The sequence below is a fragment of the Alternaria rosae genome, assembly GCF_020736505.1.
Source record: "Alternaria rosae strain MPI-PUGE-AT-0040 chromosome Unknown BKA58scaffold_9, whole genome shotgun sequence".
NCBI classification, from domain to species: Eukaryota; Fungi; Ascomycota; class Dothideomycetes; order Pleosporales; family Pleosporaceae; genus Alternaria; species Alternaria rosae.
The window spans coordinates 1,436,758-1,459,414 of record NW_025763578.1 but is presented as its reverse complement, the minus strand read 5'-3'; the positions used below and the strand labels follow the sequence as shown (position 1 = coordinate 1,459,414).

Genomic DNA, 22,657 nt, shown 5'->3' with positions numbered 1-22,657 from the left:
ATTGGGGGCAGTCTGGCCGCTTTCACAAATGCCCTTCACATATCATGGGACATGGCAGATGCAGGGCTAACGATAAAAGTGTCCAACGGCTGGGTGCATACGAGAGCGACTTGTAATGCAGCATGCCCGCGGGAGTGCCTGGTATTCTCCGCCGTCGACTCGTCGGCCCAAAGCGGACTAGATGCTTGGCATGGTGCACGCGAAGATGCATGCAGAAGATTCGTGTAGAGTGAGCACAAACACCACCTTGCCGCATTGCGAGTCGTCGTTATCTCTCCGGGCCTAATGCAACTCTCGCGCACCCGGCTCATATGTCGCGCCCATAACCGCTTCAATCCGTCAATTGCGCTATGGCAGCACTTTGTCCAACCTGGCTCGCCAGGACCCCGCGACCGGCGCCAACTTTCTACTGCGACAGAAGCTGCACAAGATCGCGCGAACTCAAGTAGCAAGGGCGATAGTTCTCGGGCGCGCGATCCCCAAGATACCGAAATAGTCACGGAAAATGCGGCAGAAACGTCGAATGCAAAGTCAGGGCAATTGCCCGTGAGGAAAATGACCACGGTCAAAGGGCGCTGGCTGTCCAGCAAGGCCGAGGTTTCGATCGCTAAGAATAAGCACCTGAAGCGGACAAATCCAGATACCTCGAATGTCGAATCCCAGGACCAGCTAGCAATTGCAAGAGACGCGTTCGCAAAGTCACAAGATTACCAGGGCGTAGTTGTGCGGCCCATCGTAGGCGGGAAGCCCATCAGAGAAAGTGCGCTCCCATGGTGTGTGAACATGGAGGGAGAACCAACAATGACAGGCATGGATCGGTACATCCCCAAAGCGATTCTTACACTCGTAATGCCATGCTAAGTCGAGGTCCAGTCTGCATTCCGAAATCGTGAGATTCTACAAATACACAAAACCCGATCGATACGAAACGGCCGCCCGGAAGCACATCATCGAACAGGTGCAAAGACAAGTCAAACAATGCCTTCCAAAATACAACATCGAATTATTCGGCTCCGAGCGGACTGGTATCGCTATGCCCTTGTCAGACTTGGACTTCAGGCTCGTATTGAAGTCGCAACCGTCAAACCCTGCGCAGGCAAAACTCCCGCCAGATGCGAAAGAGCGGAAAAAGGGCACAAATATTTTGAGGCATTTGTATTGGAAAACATTTAATAAGAACGGAGCGTACATACTGGCCGCGATTCGTCACGCGCGCTATCCTCTCATCGCTGCACAGGACCGCAAATCGGGCTTGGATGTCCAGGTTGTGCTCGCGAACGATACATCCATATCGAGGGTCACCATGCAGGAGTATATGGAAAAGATATCCTATCTACAGGAGCTGTACTGGGTGATCAAGACCATGTTCGATATACGAGGTCTGTCGGACGTGTTCCGGGGCGGTTTTGGCTCCTACTCGCTCTTCATGATGGTAGTCGCCAGCATAAAGCATTCACCAAAGCCACCAAAAGACTCTGCGCGTGCCCTTCTCCACTTCCTCGACTTCTGGGGCAACTTCGACACGACCAAGCACGGTGTGTCTATCGAACCAGCTTACCTCTTTGACAAAGCCAAACATCCTGTCCTCACCGATACGCAGAGAGCCAAGTTAAAGGTATAAACTCACCCATCTCCCCCCTTTACATCATGCATCATGCTAACCACCACGCAGAGCGGAGAAACCCAGCCTCTCCCCTCGTACATGCTCTCCCTCCGCGACCCCGCCGACGAAACCAACGACCTCGGCCGCAAAGGCATAGCCATCAAGCACGTCCAAGCTACCCTCCGCGATCTCCACCACCACCTCCTCCTCGACATGAAATTCAACAAGCGAGCATCCATACTCTGCCCTCTCGTAGGCACGTCGTACATGCTGCAACTCGAACGTCGCAGGAAACTACAAAACTATGGTCGCGAGTGGGTGGAAAGGGAACAAAGGGACCTTGCGAAACTGGCAAAGGAGGTCAGAGAGGGTGGATGGCAATTGGCGAAAGAGAGTGGGGGAGACGCTGTAGACGAAGAGGCGCCGAAGGAGTTTATGGAAGAGGATGTGGACGAGGAAACACTGGAAAAGATGAAAGAAGAAGAGACTAGGCTACTATTGGCCAAAGAAGAGCGGGATAGGGAATGGAAGAAGCTCGCCGAGGAGAAGACTCAGCGGTTGAAGGAAGAAGCGCAGAACACGTCGATATTAGACTATGGTGATACCATGTCTTCTATCCTGGGTATGCCGGTAGTGGAGGATCCGCAGACAAGTAAAGATAGTGTGGACGGACAAGGCGAGGCGAAGAAGGCCTAGTCGCTTACCAATGTTGTAAAAATATCATCACATGCAGCAATCTTCTCACACGCGTGTCTGCAGTGGTTAGAGCAATACGCCTCAACCCCGTCACAAAACAAGCACGCGACTCAGAAAGAACGTCAGAGAAGAAATCGAGCCTGTTCTGCTTAAGAGTGATAATAGCCAGATGCTATGAACCCCAGTCCAGCATGCACGCCGTAGTACAAGTGTAAAAACCCCATCAGTCACTACCATGCCCATGAAAGTCTGCCCCTAACCATCATCCTAGCCTCCCTTTCGCAGATGCTAACGACAAAAGACACGCTCTCCGCCGCACCAGTCTTGACGCCCTTTGTGCGCTTCGAGGACCTAGATGGCGTACTTTCGGGTCCACTCGCGCGCCGTCGATTCGTAGCGGGACCGGTCGGTCTTGTAGACGTGTGCGATCTCGGGGACGAGCGGGTCGTCAGGGTTCGGGTCTGTCAGCATCGAGCAGATACTCAGCAGCACTGTGAGTTGTTAGTATAGATTCTGCTTGTCAAAAGAATTGGGTAGACGCACCCTTTGAGATGGTCAGAGCAGGGCTCCATTGGTCTCGCAGAATGTCCAAGCAGATGCTGCCGTTGGAGTTGATGTTGGGGTGGTAGATGCGGGTGGTGAAGTTGACCTTCGGGGGCTTGAAGGGGTAGTCGGTTGGGAAGTGGATTGCTAGGAAGAAGACACCGCCGGAATATGGTGAGTCGCCGGGACCCATGATGGTTGCTTGCCAGTGAAACTGTGTGTTGTCAGTATCATGTCCGGTGTGGTTTTCGTTCGCCCACGGGCGTATTGGCAAGCGCCTCAGCCGCGTGGCTGTCTTCACGAAGAGTGACGTACCAGATCATCTCCAATGGGGCCAGCTGAACAGGAAGAGGGAGGGTCACTAGAGGTAACATGTCAGCTAAATGTTCTTCTCGTCGTGTTTTCGCGGGGCCAAGGCGTTGCGGCCTTGTTCGAGGGCCCCGCATCCGGTCGTGGCCATGCAAGCAAAAGAGCGAGCCTCGCCGCCAGCCACGAGGGCAGGGAGATAGGTCACGTACCGGCCGAGATCAGTCAACTCCTTGTTAATGCGCTTGAGAGCCATGGCTGCTGTGTGTATGTGTGGTGTGTGGAGTGGTGGTGACGGGTATCGCGGGTGTTGGGGTCGAGCGAGTTGGTGTTGAAGAGTTGAAGTGGGATGTCTGCGCAGGCAAGGCGGTTAGTTAGCGGCGGGGATCCAAAGAAAGTAAGTGCGGCGTGTCAGCGCGGAAAGCTCATCCGCCACTCTTTAACTCACTCACCTCTGACTCTGTGGGAAGACAAAGACGGTCACGCTGTAGAAGCACGCTGTTTTGCACTATGGGGCTGGAGCAGGGGCGTTTGTATTTATCATGTGTGAGGAGCCAACCGCAAGAGGCGAGACAAAGCTGACCGCCCAACTGTCGCTGCCCACATTTCCACCGAGCGTTTCTACCCAGCAACCGCGCTGCGTGGCGACCTATCGAAGCCTGGAGAAGATGTGTCAAGGCTGACATGGACATTCACGCCTGCTTCTAACTTGACTTAGTCACCAGACATTAGGCGATAGCGAGGCCTTTACTCGGGTGGCGAACGGCACTGTGGATACGAGCAATCAGATGTGATACTTGCCGCGTTCGAGGCAAGAGTCGCTGGGTTTGATATGCATTTACTTCTAAATAAACATTGCCTGCATGCGTACCACTGCTAGGCGCCTACAGCTGACATGTTGCTTGTGATTGGTTGCGCTTCTATGTATTCTTGTTGGTGGTACAGCAACAACCTGAGTATATCTCACCATTAGCAGAATGCTTGCAGACCCGTGATTGCGCGACCAAGGATCAAAGCTGATAAGAGTTAGTCAGAGTCGAGACACGTTTCGATGATACTCACAGTGGATGTCGCTCTGGCCCTCATATGTCTGCGTCACAAACAAGTTGGCAACATGTCTTCCGATCCCGTACTCATCGGATACTGCGTTTCCACCAAACACTTCTTGCAGTCTGCTCACAGTCAGCACTTTTCGTTCAAGCGCTTGGTGCTACTTACGTTCGCGCATTGATCAGGGCTCGGTCGCAGTTCTGTCTCTTGATCATAGAGATCATCTCAGGTGCAGCTTTGCCCTCGTCCTTGAGCCTTCCGACTTGGTGGGCAGCAAGAATACCGTATGCAGCATCCGTCGTTGCGTCGGCCAGCTTCTTCTGCACAAGCTGGTACTTGGCAATCGGGTTGTTCTTGAACTGTTTCCTCTCGAGGGCGTACTCGCGGGTTCTCGCAATGCAGTCCTCGAGAGCACCGATCGTACCCCAGGCAATGCCATATCTGGCCGAGTTGAGACAACTGAAGGGTCCCTTCAAACCCTCGACCTCTGGGAACATGTTGGCTTCCGACACAGGACACTCGTCAAGCTGGATCATGCCGGTAATGGATGCCCGCAGACCGTTCTTGTTCTTGATTGGCGGAGTCTCGAGAGTACCTGGTGGACATTGGTCGCGCTCAATGACAAAGCCACGGATCTTGCCCGTTTCCTGCAGCTTCGCCCAGACGAGAAGGACGTCAGCAATGGGCGAGTTTGTGATCCACGTCTTTGATCCAGACAGAGAGTAGTAGCCCTTCTTGGTCGGATGTGGCTTGGCAGTTGTCTCCAGAGAGCCTGGATCGGATCCGTGGTTGGGTTCAGTCAGACCAAAGCAACCTAGGAGTTGGCCCTTGGCCATTTTCGGCAGGAGACGCTCCTTCAGCTCTTCAGATCCAAACTCCTCGATACCTCCCATGGCAAGTGAGCTTTGGACCGAGTAACCGGAACGATAGCCAGAATCGACTCTCTCCACAGCTCTGGTGATCAGACCTGCGGCAACACTGCTGACTCCTGCACACTCATAGCCCTGGATGCTTGCGCCCAGTAGTCCAAGCTCACCCATTTCCTCAATGATCTTTCTGTCAAAGTTCTCATTGCGGTAGGCATCTGAAGAACGTCAGCTGGCTGTAGACTCCCCAACAACGGTATATGTACCTAGCACCCTCGGCAGCATACGCTCTTGGCAATATGACTCTGCTGTCTCTGAGATGGCTTGCTCTTCCTCTGTGAACAGGTTGCTTGTGTTCAATGGGTCTTGCCAGTCAAACTTGACTGGAGCATGTAGGTACCGTTTACCGAGAGCCGCAGACCGGAGTGGGGTGCGCAATTGCCTGGTGGCATGTCTGTATGTTGGTCGCAGCATTTTGGAGTCGTGTGATCAGGAATGCAGAAAGGGCCTCAGCTACACAAAAGTGACAGTTATACCCGGGTTCTCACGAGAATCTGCGTAATTGGATGAAGTTGGCCTCGGAAGTCCCACCGTTGAAAGAACCGCGGCAGGCGGTTCGGAAGCACTCCGCGGTGGCAAGAAAGCTAGCATCATCACTCCAGACACGCGGCAATTGAAGGATTTGGCGGGATCACGAGTTGCAGATACCAGATCCGAGATGCATCGCATGGAACGCATGCAGAGCCTCACTAAGCGATGACAGGCAAAATGTGGGGTAGCAGTGCCAAGAAATGTAGGCCGTGACTGCGCGCGGTGAGACGCGAACGCGTCGTGACGATCGCTGGCGTCACTTTCTCCAGCCACCACGCAGTCGCCTACGCTTCTACACACAACACCCTGGGCTAACAGCACCTCAACCCTATTCGAAGCTCGTACAATAATCAGAGGAAACCAGTCGCCATGGGTATCAAACACCTTTACCAGCTCATTGAGGAGCATTCGCCAGAGGCAATCAAGAAGGGCGAGATCAAGAACCAGTTTGGACGCAAAGTCGCTATAGTACGTCTGCTGTCGTCTTACCTACGCGGTCAATCGCTAACAAATTTAGGATGCGTATGCACATCAACCCCTCCATGGCTCCCCAATCTAATATTGTGTAGATCTATGAGCATTTACAGTTTCCTCATCGCGGTCCGCTCCGATGGCCAGCAGCTCATGAGCGAGACGGGCGAAACCACATCACATCTCATGGGTCTCTTCTATCGCACAATGCGCATGGTCGACAACGGCATCAAGCCCCTCTACGTCTTCGATGGCGCTCCACCCAAGCTCAAGTCCGGCGAGCTCGCAAAGCGTTTCCAGCGCAAGACAGAGGCACACGCGGCGGCTGAGGAGGCGAAAGAGACTGGTACAGCAGAGGACGTCGAGAAGTTCTCGCGGCGGACAGTCAGGGTCACGAGGGAGCACAACGAGGAGTGCCAGCGGTTGCTTAAGCTCATGGGCATCCCGTACATTGTCGCACCGACCGAGGCTGAAGCGCAGTGTGCTGTGCTGGCTAGAGGAGGCAAAGTGTACGCTGCTGCTTCAGAGGACATGGACACTCTTACTTTTGATTCGCCCATCCTGCTGCGACACTTGACCTTTAGCGAGCAGCGCAAAGAGCCCATCCTGGAGATCCACCTGGACAAGGTGCTTGAAGGTCTGAACATGGAGCGGAAACAGGTACGAACCAACCCTTATCCTCATCCTATGGTGAACTAACCATTGCCAGTTCATCGACCTCTGCATCCTCCTCGGCTGCGATTACCTAGACCCCATCAAAGGCATCGGCCCTAGCACCGCCCTCAAACTCATCCGCGAGCATACCGACCTCGAAGGCGTCGTCGAACACATCAAATCCCAATCCTCCAAGAAGCTCACCATCCCCGACGATTGGCCATTCGCCGATGCGCGCCTCCTCTTCCTCGAGCCCGACGTGCGACCTGCCGACGACCCAGAATGTGACTTCAAGTGGGAAGCCCCAGACGTAGAAGGCCTTGTCAAGTTCCTAGTCGAGGAGAAGCACTTCAACGAAGACAGGGTGCGCAACGGAGCAGCCAAGCTACAGAAGAACATGAAGACAGCGCAGCAGAGTAGGCTGGAGGGCTTCTTCAAGCCGATTGAGAAGACCGCTGATGAGAAGGCTAGTCTCAAGCGCAAGGCAGAGGAGAAGCTCGAAGAGAAGAAGAAGAAGCAGAAGGCTGATGCGAAGGCAAAGAAGCAGGCCAAGGCTAAGCCGAGGACTGCTGGTTAGAGCATGATGAGAAGGGGAGGCAGCATCGGAGTTTGCGCGAAAAGGGCGTTTATGGGATAGTGATACCGGTGGGCTTATGGCGTTTTCAAGGCATACGACACGTATATGGTTCGTCATATCATGTCTACTTTATGGTGTCTCGATATGTAGCTTCGTTCTATATCAATCCAGGGAATTTAACAATGTAACATGCACGATTTCTATCTTATACGCCTGAGTGTCTATACACATTTTGACTTGATACCCGTCTTCTTGTTTCTTTGCACAATGTATCCGGGTTTAAGTCCCAGTATGCATCTCAAGAATGTGTTGAGCATCTGCTTTCGCCTTATCTTATACTGATTCCTCACCTGTCAAATTCTGAAATTTATTTCATCACTCTCAATTCTTTACGGCTAACAAATACGACGTGCAATGCGTTGTTTACTTCCTACGATCAACTGCACCATTTACGGATAAGATCACAACGAACAATATCGCCTTGTGCAGAGTTAGGGATATCGCCGACTTTCACCAAGTTCGCCTCTGACATCTCTCCCGATACCCGCCATCCTGTTCCTACTACTGCACATCACATCAAACCTACCACCATCACCATCGTCATCTCAAGACGGAATGAAAGTAATCCGGCGAACCGAACTCTATGTCTCCAACGCCTCCAACTAAAGTATCACAACACACTACCCTAGCGCTGCGACTGCTCGGGCAAGAGACACTAGTAATCTCATCACTCACCATCGGCAAACATTACATCCGCAGCTCTTTGTTACAGAAAGTGAAGTAATAGCCACCACCCCTTTCCATCATAGCCAGGTCAGCACAGAGTAAACCCGTAACAATAGTCCCCCCCCACGGAACCATACACCCATTCTCGTAACGAGTCACGCCAGGCACGAAACACGCCTCATGAAACGATAAACAACGGGCGAACGACACGCGGAACTTACCTGCACCTGCCAAACATGGCGCATCCATCCATCCATCCATCCATCCAGGGTCCAATCCAATTCAGCACTTACCTTCGACGCTGCCCTTGCGCGGCTTATCCCACCACGGCCACGCGCACGCACTACCACATCGAACCTAGGTTCAGCGAACAGTCGTTGAACCGGCCAAACCAACCACTCAATCTTGATTACCTTTGCAAGCGACTTTGGTTCGAAACGAGCGGGAAAACTTTGGTTACCCAAGTATTTTTCCCGAGGTTCCATCAAGGCCGAAACGAGGCGTGGGAGCTAGAATGTTTAGGTGGGGGAGGTTACGTTCTGACGCTGGCGTTGACGTTGGCGTTGGCGTTGATGCGACATGACATCTGATTGACTGACGGATGGATAGAACAGAGAGAGTTCACGCCAGTGCTGTTTGCAGCCAGCAGCGGTCGCGCCAGCCAGCGTTGACATCGACGGATGCCTGCTTTTGCGCTATTGACGGATGCTTCCGCGTTAGAGTGGTTCATAGTTGCGTTTGTTAAGGGAGTAGACTGTTCGGCTGGCCTGCCTGATGTTGTTCGGTTGCAACGTGAGCCGGAGAGTTTGGTAGAACAGGTTTTTGGTGTCGTTGTCTACACTTGATTGTATGGGTGTAGGTATGGAGGATGTTAATGGAGTAAATTGCGCTAGCACTGAATGAGCCAATTTCTAGCTATCTACTCCTCCATCAGAATCAAGATAACAATCTATCAAACGTAACAACTCAGCATATCAGCGATGCCTCCCACGGAAAATCCACGGCAGGTATAGCGCAAGCCGAACGCAACCCTAACGAACTGACTAGCCCAAAAAATCGCGCCACGTTATCACGCAACTTAGAGTTTCCAAGGGTCCAGGGTCTTCACGACAGCGTTGGCGGTTTGTTCGAAAGCAAAAACATGTTGATTGATCGACGAATGCGCGAACGCGGGTCCCGGACGAACTTCCCCACAGACAACGTTTCAGTTGCTGCAGCTGTAAAGTGGATCTACACCGGCCGGTGTAGACTCGCGTGGCATGTACATTAGCACTATCATGTGAATGATGCGCGTTTTTTGACGCTGGAAAAGGGAAGGTTTGTTGTATGGTAGGCGTGTTTCAAGGGTCTTCGGACACGCTTTTTACCGTTTTGGGATGTGGGTATAGTTGTATGTATCAATGGATGAGTCCAGGTATACACATGTTAGGCGAGTGCTCAACGGGGTAATATGTCGTCGATCCGGCGAGAGTTGCGTGGTTGCTGGTGACAAGGGAAAGCGAGGTTGGGTTCTCATCCCTGCTGCTGCTCTTGCTGCTGCTTCGAACTCGTAGCACCAATGCGCATCATATCCAGTACGCTACTTTGAGACTGGTGCGCTAGTTTTAGCGGCGAATAGCGAGACTCTGGGAGGCGGCGCCCGGCTTTGATGCTGTCTAAAACCCTGTTCAACGTGTTAGCCAGTCGACGTCTTAAACAATGTCTTGACACAGCGGATGTATATGTTGTGCATAAACCCTGATCACATGCGCAATCCCGTGTGAAACAACCGGACAAGCTGTGATGGACGGGAGATGCGCAAGCCCAAAGGCTTACTTTGCTGTCCGCTTACCATTCCGCATTGATGAACTTGACAGTCTTGCCACCTGTACGAGTAATCTCCTTCTGGATCTTGCTTGCTGCGAGGCCGCCGCCTGCACCACCTCCACTGCCAATGCAGTTTACACGGCCAAGTATGACGTGCGTTACGGTTCGGCGGCCGAGAGATATCGAGTGGCTAGCGCCGTGGGCAGCGCAGAGTTGCTTGAGTTTGTGGTCTGAGACTAGAGGGGCGGTGGAGCCGTTGAGGTAGAAACAGAGGCCGGTGAATATCTGCTTTTCGGAAAGCTTTGACGAGGCTGAAGAGACGTCACTCTGGGGGTGCGTGTCTGAGTCTGTCCCCACGTCTGGCGCATGTTTAGAGACATCCGCAATGCCGATATCCTTCTCCTGTGACGGCTTTCTGCTGCTGCCCGCCTTGCTGGCAGCCCATAGCTCGGCCAGGCTCTTCTGTCCGCCGGTCCTCAGACCTTTCGCGCCCTTCTCCCAGCTGCCATTGTCCTTGCGGCCATCCTTGCCAAAGTCCTCACTCCCTGCACCCACTGTATCCGCGACTCTCTTGCCACCCTGCCTGCCAGCCCTGAACTGCTCGCCCAGCTTGAGGCTCCGTGAGGCGCGCCATGAAGTGGAGCCTCCGAGGCGATTCTCAGCGCGCTGATGGCCTGTACCGGAGCTATTCCAGGGGTCGAAGAAGGTACGTCTGGGCGGTGCGGCGGCGACGGGGGACGTCGGACGGGGACGGGGACAGGGTTTGGCTACACGCGTCGCGGATGAGGCTGCTTCAGGCGCGTCAGACGCGTGCGCAGGTGACGGGCGGCCGGCATGGCGGGCGTCGTCAGAAGTCGGGCCCGCGTTCGGTATGCGTGTTGCCATATCGGGTGCTGATCTTGCGTGGACGGTTAGCTTCGGGGCCCTTCCAAGCCGGGGGGATGTGATGCGAGTGCATTTTCGCCTGCCCGCCGAAAATGCACGTGAAGGATTCCATGTCCTGTCCACTGACGTTGCAACGGGCACCCGAACCCGGGCTGCATGCGGCAAGGCGTGGCGGGGGCGACTTACCTTGTTGTTGTTGTGCTTGCAGACGCATGTGGGAACAGCTGCGGGCTCAGTGGGCAATGTGATTAAAAACAAAGTTTACGTACGCCAGGGTCCTGAGTCGAGGTCCATTGATTTTGCAAAACAAACTTTGCTAATCCCATACTGCGACGTCTACGCGAGGGCAAGGCAGTCCTTTGCGTGAAACCATGAGGTTCAATACGGAAGGTCAGCAACGGCAGCCTCGTTCCTGCGCGGCTCTGCTCCTCACCTGATGGCAAGGCCGCCAATAACACGAATGCGATATACGCGCCATGCTCAAACAAGCTGATTGTGATGTGTGTGTGTATTATCCATTACTCGTCCATGTCTGAGACGACACAATTACACTAAGTATCTCGGATATTGATGCGTGTTCCGCAGCAACGCAGTCGCGTGCCTTTTCGTATGTACAGCCGAGGAAAAGAAACATGCTTCCAAAAACAATTCGTTGTAGTACGCCATTTGCCATGCACCCGGTTTCCTGAACGCCATGCTGTATCCGTCATAGATCACATGAGCTGAATGTACTAACATGGAAATAAAAATTTTGACCTGCGAAGGTATTGCTTCTGACAACGCCCGCTAAGAAAGGTCATACAACTGAAAGCGGCAGCGAGACGTCGGGACATCTTCGCGGTGCCAGAAAAGAAAACAATGGGGTACTCTAATAAAACGACTCGGAACGCCTGCATGCTTTTGCGGCGATGCCAGGTCTCCATGTTGTCTAGGCATCGCGTTGCCAATCGGTCCGAATAGTGCGGTATGAGCCGTGGATTCGTGAGCGCATGTGAACATACTACATTGACTCGTGGTGAAGATACGAGTCGTCGTGAAGTCGTAAAGGCCGTCGTGAACAGCTGCTCCGCCGTCTACGCATGCGCGTGGGTGTTCTTGCTGACCGAAGCCTCGTATATCGCGCGATGCTTCTTCATCTCGTCTGCGTCGAATGCCAGAGCATCGCTGCCCTTTCTGCTAGCCAGTGACGCCGAGCTGCCGTTGCCGAACTTGAGACTGGCGAGCGATCGGGCCTTTTTGAGCGACTTCTTTCCAGCATTCGCCCCGGTCTGGGGAATGTGGTCAGCGGCGGCCCGCTGATTGAATTGCGTTATCTCTTCGACTTCAGGCCGGGGCTTGACTCGCATGCGCTTGAACTCGCGAGTAATCCTCTCAAGCTTGCTGAGACCCTTGATGGACGGGGTGTAGCTCAGCATGGGCTCGGGCGCCTGCTTCTCGTGCACGCTAGATTGTACGCTGGGCCGGCGCTCGGAACCAAAACTGACACCGGAGTCATGCTTCTTCTCCTTTCCAGGTCCGTTCATGTAGCGATCAAACGACTCTGGGCCGTGGGTAGCGATGCAGTCTTGAATCATGTTCTGCGCGACACGAAGGTACTTGTCGACGATCCTCTGGACAGTGGGCCAGCCAGTCTGATCTTCCGGGCGCTTGTCCCGGTTGATGAGAGGAAGTAAGACATCGGGTCCTCTCCTCTGCACCTGGCTAATCAGTTCGAAGAAGATCTGGCGTTCTTCTTTCAGAGCTTCGTGGTTCAGGAACTGCGAGGGAAGCTTGGTCTGGGCATGTACAGGAGGAAAGAGGGTGTTGAGGTAGCTAATGCAGTTGAGCTTGTTGAACTCTTCGTCAGAGAGATGGTTGATCATGATCTGCCAGACAATGTCAGTTGACATCACGTGAGAAGGAAGTCAGATAACGTACCCATCGGCGGAGCCCGACCCATAGCTGAGCATAGTACGACTCAGCTTTCCGGTTCTTGCCTTCGAGGTTGTTAATCCAGAGTGCGATGCCAGGTGCCTTTTCAGCGACACGGGCCATGTCGGCGTCCCATGTGTCCCTGTGGACGTCGAGGGCCTCGAACGTGGTAGCCATCTCCCTGCGTCGTCGCGTCTCTAGGTCCTTCAGGTAGTCGAGCGCAGTCAAAGCTTGGCTCCAGTCGACATCAGCTGGCTCGGGCATGAAGGTGCGGGTAACAAAGTTTACGATAAAGGCGGGTGGCAGTGCGCTGGTCCGTGTGGGTAACGCTTTGAGCTGGTTCATCAACGACGAGGTGAAGCTCATGGTTGCGGCTTCTGTCGTGTTCCATGCGAATGAGCTGGAAACTGGTGATGTGTTGCCAGACTTGGCATAGCCTTTGGGGATGGGTTGGGCGCGGTCCACGCGGTTGAGCTCGTACATGGTCTTCAGAGGGATGTCGTAGCTGCCAGGGTACTGTAATACGTGTTCGAGAATGTATGCCATTGAGTTGTGGTTCTCGTCCGACGCGCTCCGGGAATGATTTGATGCCATTTTGAAGAGCACGTGAAAAGTGCGGCGAATGGTTCCGGCGATGGCGCAGCGCTAGAGTTGCGCGTATCGCAGAAAAGCAACGAACGGAATGCGATCCCCGAGAAGCGAAAGCGAGGTTGGAGTTGAGGGTGTTGACGAGGAGAAAAGGCGGCCCGGGGGAAGTAGGGCTAGCGGGCGGCGCGTGGGGTTTGGTGGGGTGGTCGTAGCTTTGACGAGAAGAAAGGAAGGCGCGACCGGAGAGGCAAGGTATCAAGCACTACAGACAATGCGGAAGTGCAGGCAGCTGGTAACACGGCTCTTGGTGAATCCACGTCGAGTCGCTCCAGGCAAGGTTGATGGTGGAATGTCCAGTGTGGCTGGCGTTGCAATGTGCGACGGGGCAGGGCGGTTATGAGCACGGTAAGCAAAAAAGAAGGACAAACACAGCGGTGCAGGGTCAAGTGGCAGTGGTGGTGTAGGACGGGGTTATGAGGAGCAGACGATCGCAGAGGGCTGGAACGGGCAGACGTCGGGTAGGTATACAGAAAGGGTTTTGCGTTTGCTCTAGTCAACGCTTCTTCTCATGATCCCTGAGTGAGGGCCCGTGATGGTCGCTTTCGCACTTGCATGAGTGGCGTCAGTGACAGGGGCTTCCAGCTTCCCCGAGAACCACGACCAAGACGGCCTAGCTATCTCACTCACAGCAACGCCTTTCAGCTCGAGTGCGTCAGGCTTGCTGCCGACCCCGCCCCGAGTCAGGCACAGCTGCTCCCAATGATCCCAATCATTGCCTCGCGCTATACACAGTCGCGCTGGTACGACGTGCATCTCCGGGCGTCCCCTGAGGACCCTGAGACGTCACTCTCAGGGCGCCAACAGCAGTACCATGGTCGAACCAAAACATGGAGAAGAACCAGAAGCAACCCACAGCCTGCACTTGTGGCACAGGCTGATCCTGGCCGCAAAGGGTCCGCCGCTGTCGACATTCCAAGGTCTGCTTTGGTGGCTTCTGAATCGTGTTACGTCTGCCCAACCGCACGCGAACTCTGCGCCGCCCTAACTCAATTCACCGACGACAAAGGCTAGTCTTTCTACATGCAGTCTCCACTTGGGACTCGACCGCATCATCCTGGGTGCCGATGCATGTCCCCTCGAGAGAGCACTTGGACCTTGCAGAATGCACATGCACATGCAACCCCATTTTCGATTCTTCCGCACTACCAATAAGGACATCGCGGTAGCTGCGACTGTCAGAGCACAGGGTTGGGCCTGCATCGGCATTTTGACCTCTCAATGCAAAAACCCTATCTTCAGGCACGTCAATATGGCACAGAAACATGGCAAAGTTGGCCACTTGCGAACCTTACCCAATTCCTCATGATCCGCGTCATCTCGACAATTTTGTGGCAATGTGTAGCGATAAGGATTGCGGCGCTGCAGGCCCGTAGACGATGAAACCTCTGAACTTGACTCTTGTAGCCTAGATTCACGACCCATACCCTGGAGCCAGCACATTCGCAAACGCGATGTACCTTGCAGACTCGGAGCTGCAGCCATGCGAACTTATCACCGCTCACGGCCCCTGCCCCCGTTGTGCAACCCTGCAGCCGAGTGGGGTGTTTGCAGCTCCGATAAAAGATTGCTCATATAACAAAAAGCATCATAACAGCGTCTGCTATCGCATGTCAACAAACAACGCGACGCGCTTGACATGTCAAAATCTTGCTTCCGCACACTATGATTTAGGAGATGGGTGGAAGTCTCGCCCGCTGCCGTCGGACAGTTTCCGATGCATGTGATTGAGGCCCCTCGAGTATACCTAAGGTACCAACAAGTATAGACTGCATGCTCATGGCCTTGGGCCGCGGTGCAGCAGCATGTACGCGTTGGAGATCGGACTGGTAAAGGTAACGCGAAGGATCGTCCTGACTCCTGTCCTATCACCAGTGCTCCTTCTCGCTTGCAGACCACACACTGCAAGACCGAGGGCAACTCGATCGTTGCACGAGCCGAAATTATCTCATTTCATCGATCGAAGCTGTGCGATTGTACTGCACATCGCCAGATTGACGAGCTATTGGTCCCTTTTCGCTGGCCTTGACGCCATACCGTGTGACAATAATCCTCACAGGCCAGTCAGCCGCGGGTACAAACGCCGGTGGTTCTTCTCAACAACCCACAGCCGCGCAGGAACAAACGCAGCTAGCACAACGATGCCAGGATGCGTTTGTACAAATCGATAAAGACCGTTGAAAATAATCTCCGCGTCGATCTGCTCGCACCTGGGCAGAGCGTGGCCAGCATCCCCCGTTTCGTCCCCACACCTAACGTTGCAGTGTCTCATTCGTTGCGGCCCAAAATTGCTTCCCCTTTGGGAAGCAACACCATCGTTGCAAGAACATTCATGCGCATTGAAGATCGACTTCACGCCGCCACGCACACGGGGGGCAGCTGAAGCAAACAGGGCATGAGATTTCAAATCAGTCCCTTGCTATGGCCAGCCATGTTGTCATGCCTTCTCCTGGTGGCGTAGTCGACCTCTGATCTGGGATCGAAGATGCAAGCCACTCTGGTGTTCTCAAGTTTGGTTCAACTGCAAGACTGCGATCATCTCATCAGGTTTCCTGCGGAGGTTTCCACTCTCGCTGTTCTCCGTGACACGGTCGTCGCGCGAACAGCTAGTGCGTAGTCGCCGAGGGAAGTACCACATCTCAGCTTTCTCATTACCCCATGCGGTAACTTCAAACCTCCTGACATGACAGCTTAGAGATGCTACTATAGCCAGGTACATTGTTGTATCATAGCACGCATAAGGTAGGGTTGACCTTACAGTACTTTCAGCCAGGCCTCAGGTACTTCTTCGGGTAAGCCGGAAGGACACGTAACGGCGGGCTAGTGATCCTTGGATGGTGTTCGCGCAACGACTGCACAGCCTCACGACCGCAGCCTCACGTTCGGAGATAGAAAATACTGCCAAGACCGATGCAAAGGACTGTGCTCCCGAACATGACAGATACAGACGCCATGCGTACATCGCGCCTTCATGTAGCCTTCTAGATGCACAACCTCGGTATGCTTGGCGGGCTGTCCTCGGTACCATCCTTTTGAGCTGCAGCAAGACCTCCATCAGAATGAACGGCGAATACACACGGCGAGAGGGATTTGAAATTATATAGAATGGATTGAAACGTAAAATCTATGTGACATGTAGGGCGTGGTAGCGAAATCCTGCGGTGGAGCATGCAGGTTCATTGATGAGTCATCTCACCCACGTATTTACAAAGCCAGAGCAATGCTGAATACCAACCATCAATCTGTCATTTCGGATACTTTGACCATGGCATCTTCCTCGCAGCTCGACTTCGTGACCGTGGATGTCTTCACCTCGCAGCCATACGGCGGAAACCCGCTGGCCATTGTGCGCATCCCGCCTGGCCGGACCCTAAACCAGGAACAAAAGCAAACAATCGCGCGAGAGTTCAACCTATCGGAGACGACCTTCTTGCACGAACACGCAGATGGTGCGGCAGAGGACCAATGGACCGTCGACATCTTCATGACCTCGCGAGAACTGCCGTTCGCCGGACACCCTACTGTGGGCACGGCCTGCTATGTCTTGGGAAGGACGGCTCGGGAGCGTGGCGTCAGCAGCGGTGTCATGGAAGCGAGTTTCAACCTGAAAGCTGGGCGTGTTGGGTTGCGGTACGATTGCGGCAAGAAGACGGCGAAGGCTTCGATCCCTCATGACGTGTATGTTCCTACATTTGATATTGTCCTTCCTCGGCCTGTCTAGAGCGTCTGCATCACGATGGTTAGTTCGGGGCGTTCCAGACCCACGGTCTGAGAGCGGTCCGGCGACCTGGGGTGCTGCAGATGTGTGTATATCGAAGCTAATCAGCGCAGTCATATCCACAATAAGAGGTATACCAAGGACGAATTGTTCGCTCTCCAGCCGCGATTGGCTGAAGCCCATCAGCAAGGCAAAGTTAAAGTCAAAGATGACCATGCCATCGTCTCGATAGTCAAGGGCATGACATTCGTTCTGGTCGAACTGGAATCCGAAGAGGCACTGAGCATGGTATCGCTAGCTGGCCAGTCTCTCTCCGTCGAGGGCCTGGATCAGGGCTGGGACGAGACATTCATTGGAACATATTTCTTTGTTCGGGCGGGAAGGAGCGACGATGGCGTGACGAAGCTAAGGACGAGGATGATCGAGGGTCCCTTAGAAGATCCGGCTACCGGTAGCGCCGCCAGCGATTTGGCAGCGTATTTGTCGCAGACAGCAGAAGAAGGAACCAAGAAGTTCAAGTATGAGATCGTTCAGGGTGTAGAGATGGGGAGGCGAAGCGAAATCTTCATCGAGGTCGAGATGAATGAGGACAAGCGTGTCGCGCAGCTTTTCTTGGAAGGGAGCGCAGTGCAGGTCATGGAGGGGCGGTTGACTGTCTGAGCCTTTCGTATTTGCGATGGTTCTCGTTCGAGAGTAGGTTCCCGCATGGTCGTCGTACGCGTTGCAGAGGTTGAGGGTGGCCCGTATGGCATAGTCATCGCAGCAATAGTAAATGAGATGGATGGCAGAGAGAGAGTACGACATCGCGCACTGATGGATCGCTATAAGTATGCAAGACCACAGATTCGAAAGAAGGCGTATGTACAGTCGATACCTGTAGACCTGCTTAATCTTGTTAACATGAGAAGAGCTCTAGATCCATTGTAGTCCTTCGTCCAAGTCTGCGCGGTACAGCCCATAGTGAGATGGTTGATCATGATCGTCATGGAGCCGTAGATTGGCGTTCGTGATGATTGTGGTAGAGCCTGGGAGCTGACTGTATGGAAGTATGGAAGACGACAGATCCGACAGAACACTTATGTGCAGCCGCATCTGTGAACCTACCTGGACTTGTCAACATAGAGGAGACCCCGACTGCCTCGTACTTCTTCGTTGAAGGCCATGCAGTACAGACGATAGTGGGATGGCTGATCATCTGAGATGGAGAGCAGTACTGTCTGTCTCGGAGAGCTGTTCAGGTTTTCATGATCGTCATGGAGCTGTGCGTTGGCGGTCATGATGTTGTGGTCGAGCTTGGGAGTTGACCGTCTGAGGGTATCGAAGTTGATACATTCGAAAGAACGCGTATGTATAGTCGCCGCTTGTAAGCCTCCTTGTGACAGTTGAGATGGATCAGGACCGAAGCGTGTCACGACAACTCCTCGAAGACGGCGCGGTACAATTCATGGAAGGGATAGATCCGAAGAAGAGAACGCACGTAAGCTTGCTTGAGATTGTTAATCAGAAAATCCCAACCTCGAGGATTTGCGTCACAGAGACTGGAACCTGAGGAGTTTCTGCGGGTGTTGGTTACAGATGTAGATCCTCCGTGCCTGAAGACACCTCCTGCCTCAGGCAAGCCGAGCGACCCGTGGACACCAACCCAAATACGGCAACCCTGATTCCGTAATCCTTCACGACGTTGAAGGAGCGAACCTGTAGCGGGGTTTGACAGTAGCTGTCTCAGTTCCTTTTGCCGAGGGCACGGTCGTTGAAAGTGGGCCGAAGGTGGCATCGTCGCTTGCAGAGCCGATGGAGCAGAGTGCAGATCTTCGAGAATGGGTATACACATTCCTGTTAATGGTGGGGAGGTACGTCGATACAACGCCATTTCGTCTGGGCGCCACGTCCACAGTGGAGTTGGTGAGTGGGCGTGACAACTTGGCACGGCAGCATCCCAAACAGCAAACATCGATCTTTATCGATCTCGGATTAAGAATTGCCGCCATCGTATGTTGTTACAAAGAGGACCGATTGACTCTGGAATCCAATACAGTGCGTGCAGACGCAGGATGCGTACTTGCTACTCTGTAGCCCTTCAACTGTCACCTGTCACATCCGTCAAAATCGAGACAGTGACAGCACGTACCAACCTTGTTTGTAGATGCCGCACATGACTTCCGACAACTCAGTGAGGCTCATGGAGGAGGCGTGGGTCGCAAAGTGGGTCGCAGCGAGTAAACCAAATTTCCCCGCTGGTGTTGCAGTGGTAACGAACGGATATCGGAAGCCAGTTACACAATCCTGCCGTGCATTCGGTTGCTATTATGGCGCATGGCAAGGCATCATAGGAGTTTGAGCGTGCTCTCCTCAAAATTTAGAAGATGCCTGGCTCGAGCCTGAAGGGCGGCTAGTGCGTCCTGTTTGGGTTAGCGCTGTTGGGGTTCTTGCACACCTCTTACACGAACCGTTTCTCGGACCTCCTCTTCAATGCCTGGCGCATTCTCGTTCCGGAGAGGCTGCCATGCCAGCCTCAGTCAGCGGTAGGGCGCCAGTTGATGCCAGCGCCCCGTGCGCGACGTTATCGATGTCGGTATGGGTGGGTTTGAGACGTCTCTGCCTTCATCGTGGGTTTCATGCCCGAGGAACCACGAGCCGCCTTACCAGGTTGCTCTTTGCCTTGTATTCGCTCGCCAAGGACTTAAGGCAATGCGATTCCTCAGATATCTTGCTTTCCTCACCATCATCAGTCGCTTGTTCCATTACAAACTCCGGTTCTGCAGTTGAGGGTTACATTCCTTTCTCTTCCTCTTAATTCTTCATTCAGATTACGTTGAACGTATCTGCCTTTTTTGTAATCCACCGCTAGCCGGACTCCACTCTTTTACCAATCCTAACTTCTTTTCCTGAAGCTATCATCATGCGCTTCTCAACCCTCATCCCTATGCTGCTTGCAGCCGGTGTTGCCAACGCCCAATTTGGCGGCCAAGGTGGAAACAACGGTCAAAACGGCGGCAACAACGGACAGAACAACGGCCAGAACGGAGGCAACAATGGCCAGAACAATGGCCAGAACAACGGTCAGAACAATGGCGGCAACAATGGTGGTAACAACGGAGGCAACAATGGCGGTGGTGGTGGTAACCTAGCCCTCAACCCTGCTGTTGTTCAAAAAGCCAGTCAGTCCGATGGATTCGACCAGGGCAAGGAAGATGGACAAGCCGCATCTCTCACGTATGTTGGCACGCACGTCTTTGTACAAATCCCTTGCTAACTAGACCAGTGACCAAGCCAACTTCATCAACTTCTGCCAAGGCAAGACCCTCACCAACGGTCTCCAGGTCAAGGAGGGATCCTGCAACGGTATCGGTAAGCTTCAGCCGAACACGCATGCTCAAGAAGGCAGCTGCTAACTTTCCAATAGTCATGGGTGATATTCCTGGTGTCGGCAACATGATCTCTGCGGTCTTCACTGACCCCAAGAACAATGACAACAAGAACGCAGGCGAGCCGATCGACTTCTCCGTCAAGATCACCAACTTGGCGGCCGGGTCTTTCACCAACCCTGACAACACCTACTACGCCGCCCCACAGACGCTCCAGGGCGGTAAAGTCATCGGCCACACCCATATCTCCGTCCAGGACATGGGCAATGACGCCAACAACCCTCCTGATGCTCAGACCTTTGCTTTCTTCAAGGGTATCAACGACGCTGGTGACGGCAATGGTCTTCTCACTGCCAACCTTGCTGCTGGTCTCCCTGCCGGTAACTACCGTGCTTGCTCCATTACCTCTGCCTCCAACCATCAGCCTGTTGTCATGCCTGTCGCTCAACGTGGTCCTCAAGATGACTGTGTGAGGTTCACTGTTGGCGGCGGCGGCGGCGGCGGTAACAACGGTGGCAACAACGGTGGCAACAATGGCCAGAACAATGGACAAAACAACGGCGGTAACAATGGTCAACAAGGTGGTCAGAACAACGGTCAACAGGGCGGTCAACAAGGAGGCCAGCAAGGTGGTCAGCAGGGCGGTCAGCAGGGTGGCCAAGGCGGCCAAGGAGGAGGTCAGGGAGGACAAGGTGGCTTTGGCGGCTTCGGTCGTGGTCGCGGTCGTGGTCGCTTCAACCGCCGCAGCTTCGCAGCCCGCGACTTCGTTGCTTGAACACATTACGGAACCCGGGGAAATGATGAGATAGTTGATGAGGGGCTTGGGGTTTAAGGTGGTAGACGCAGTAATGGTGCTTTTCTTTTGATGACAATTTCTACTACTGTAGTAACATAGAACGCACTTTCTGCCCTAGAGGGGCACGGAAGGTCACTCTACGGAGATTGAAGCGAAGCGCTTCATTGGACTGGTTCTGAGGGCGCTGTTTCTTTACCCGGCGCTTAGTTACAATTCATGAAATGTACAACTATTGAATGTTTTATCCATAGATCCTGTCTTCAGTCTGTCTCAAGCTTTGGGGATCGCTAGTGTGCGCATTAGACCCCAAGATCTGGGCTTCAAGGGCCTGCGACGCATTGAAGGCGACGAGACGTTGCCGTCTCAGGCTGCTGATCAGGCACGGAAAGATTTCGAGCGACCATGCACGTGTGTTTCGAATACTGCCAAGTTCTCACTTGTGATACTTGGTGGGTATGTCCCAACCGAGGCATGTCGTCATTTCGTAAGCTGACTAGACCAGCCTTCTTTCAGACATGCTAACATCCGCGTTAATCGACCCATCAGCACCTACATGTTTGACAACTTTCGCGTAGACTCGAAGTAAACTTTTCTTCATATCCTTGAGCGTATGAATGTTCCTTCCTGCATATATAGGCATGCGTCAGCGCCTGACTAGTTTAGTGCGGGCTGTGCTACCTAGGAATGTTAGGCCTACCATGGGTGACTCACAAGTTCAAGTCGTCAATATATGGCTTCGACCGCGTCTTGCAGAAACGAACTCTTTATAACAATGCAGCATGACGCCAACTGCAGCAACTAGACAAGCCCAATACTCATCTATAGGGCGAGCACCCACGTCAGCCTTGCCTGCTGAACTATGGCTACTCATCCTCGAACAAACGAGTATCCAGGAAGCCAGTCATCTCTGGCTCACAGTACGCCGCGTTTCACCACAGTTCAGGGATCTCGTTGAGAGGCTGTTCAGCTCAAGTTATCTCGCAGCGTTCGCCATGACGCTTTCACTCCCGCGCCGCGATCCCACTTCTGGAGCTCTGCTATGGCCCGGTACACCAATACCCCGCGCTCAAATGAGTATGTCATTTTACGGCCTCAGTTCCGATGGCCGCTACATCCATTTCAGATCTCCGAGTGTACTCAGCGAAGGAACACGTGCGGAAAGCGTCGAAGAGCTCAAGAACACCTCTGTGCTACCGCTGAAACGACTAGAGGCCGCTGCAGTATGGGTGCATTTCACTCAAAACCAATTGACCGGTCTCCAAATGCATGTACCACGACATGTGAGCTGGAATGGAGAACAGGGAGCATGGATCTGGAAGTTGGAGTGGAAGAATCTCATAACGCAATTCTATGAGAAGAAAAGAGAGCAGAGACTAGCGAAGGCGCCAATCAGACCCATGCCAGGTCGGCAAAGATGGTTGAAGAGAGGACACGAAGGTGCATAAAAC

At 53.5% G+C, this 22,657-nt stretch overlaps 9 protein-coding genes across 9 annotated transcripts; 5 read left to right on the top strand and 4 right to left on the bottom strand.

The window, feature by feature from the left end:
• The first annotated feature begins 158 nt into the window (after positions 1–158).
• BKA58DRAFT_241815 (uncharacterized protein) lies at positions 159–2,442 on the top strand. Its single transcript, XM_046166682.1, has 3 exons — positions 159–818; positions 874–1,615; positions 1,673–2,442. The coding sequence occupies exons 1-3, from the start codon at positions 286–288 to the stop codon at positions 2,297–2,299; spliced, it is 1,902 nt and encodes a 633-aa protein (XP_046022184.1). The 5' UTR covers positions 159–285; the 3' UTR covers positions 2,300–2,442.
• Positions 2,443–2,474: 32 nt separating this feature from the next.
• Positions 2,475–3,810, bottom strand: BKA58DRAFT_241780 (ubiquitin-conjugating enzyme E2-16 kDa). The gene is made up of 5 exons (XM_046166681.1): positions 3,601–3,810; positions 3,361–3,501; positions 3,158–3,203; positions 2,843–3,056; positions 2,475–2,790 (listed from the first exon to the last, which is right to left on the bottom strand). The coding sequence occupies exons 2-5, from the start codon at positions 3,402–3,404 to the stop codon at positions 2,651–2,653; spliced, it is 444 nt and encodes a 147-aa protein (XP_046022183.1). The 5' UTR covers positions 3,405–3,501; positions 3,601–3,810; the 3' UTR covers positions 2,475–2,650.
• BKA58DRAFT_241779 (glutaryl-CoA dehydrogenase mitochondrial precursor) lies at positions 3,811–5,781 on the bottom strand. The gene is made up of 4 exons (XM_046166680.1): positions 5,331–5,781; positions 4,367–5,282; positions 4,211–4,320; positions 3,811–4,164 (listed from the first exon to the last, which is right to left on the bottom strand). Exons 1-4 carry the CDS (start codon positions 5,536–5,538, stop codon positions 4,118–4,120), a joined length of 1,281 nt encoding a protein of 426 aa, XP_046022182.1. The 5' UTR covers positions 5,539–5,781; the 3' UTR covers positions 3,811–4,117.
• A 243-nt stretch (positions 5,782–6,024) lies between these two features.
• On the top strand, positions 6,025–7,357 carry BKA58DRAFT_322506 (DNA-repair protein rad2; the record flags this gene model as incomplete). The annotated part of the gene is made up of 3 exons (XM_046167852.1): positions 6,025–6,134; positions 6,225–6,786; positions 6,836–7,357. 3 exons carry the CDS (start codon positions 6,025–6,027, stop codon positions 7,355–7,357), a joined length of 1,194 nt encoding a protein of 397 aa, XP_046022181.1.
• Positions 7,358–9,910: 2,553 nt separating this feature from the next.
• On the bottom strand, positions 9,911–11,187 carry BKA58DRAFT_367365 (uncharacterized protein; the record flags this gene model as incomplete). The annotated part of the gene is made up of 2 exons (XM_046168910.1): positions 10,961–11,187; positions 9,911–10,787 (listed from the first exon to the last, which is right to left on the bottom strand). The coding sequence occupies exon 2, from the start codon at positions 10,772–10,774 to the stop codon at positions 9,911–9,913; it is 864 nt and encodes a 287-aa protein (XP_046022180.1). The 5' UTR covers positions 10,775–10,787; positions 10,961–11,187.
• Positions 11,188–11,679: 492 nt separating this feature from the next.
• BKA58DRAFT_241733 (uncharacterized protein) lies at positions 11,680–13,362 on the bottom strand. Its single transcript, XM_046166679.1, has 2 exons — positions 12,692–13,362; positions 11,680–12,639 (listed from the first exon to the last, which is right to left on the bottom strand). The coding sequence occupies exons 1-2, from the start codon at positions 13,277–13,279 to the stop codon at positions 11,848–11,850; spliced, it is 1,380 nt and encodes a 459-aa protein (XP_046022179.1). The 5' UTR covers positions 13,280–13,362; the 3' UTR covers positions 11,680–11,847.
• Positions 13,363–16,595: 3,233 nt separating this feature from the next.
• Positions 16,596–17,708, top strand: BKA58DRAFT_413984 (uncharacterized protein; the record flags this gene model as incomplete). The annotated part of the gene is made up of 2 exons (XM_046172455.1): positions 16,596–17,008; positions 17,162–17,708. 2 exons carry the CDS (start codon positions 16,596–16,598, stop codon positions 17,706–17,708), a joined length of 960 nt encoding a protein of 319 aa, XP_046022178.1.
• Positions 17,709–19,947: 2,239 nt separating this feature from the next.
• BKA58DRAFT_322548 (uncharacterized protein) lies at positions 19,948–21,188 on the top strand (the record flags this gene model as incomplete). Its single annotated transcript, XM_046167855.1, has 3 exons — positions 19,948–20,261; positions 20,311–20,396; positions 20,452–21,188. The coding sequence occupies 3 exons, from the start codon at positions 19,948–19,950 to the stop codon at positions 21,186–21,188; spliced, it is 1,137 nt and encodes a 378-aa protein (XP_046022177.1).
• Positions 21,189–21,988: 800 nt separating this feature from the next.
• On the top strand, positions 21,989–22,654 carry BKA58DRAFT_443285 (uncharacterized protein; the record flags this gene model as incomplete). Its single annotated transcript, XM_046173965.1, has 1 exon — positions 21,989–22,654. One exon carries the CDS (start codon positions 21,989–21,991, stop codon positions 22,652–22,654), a length of 666 nt encoding a protein of 221 aa, XP_046022176.1.
• Positions 22,655–22,657: the final 3 nt, after the last annotated feature.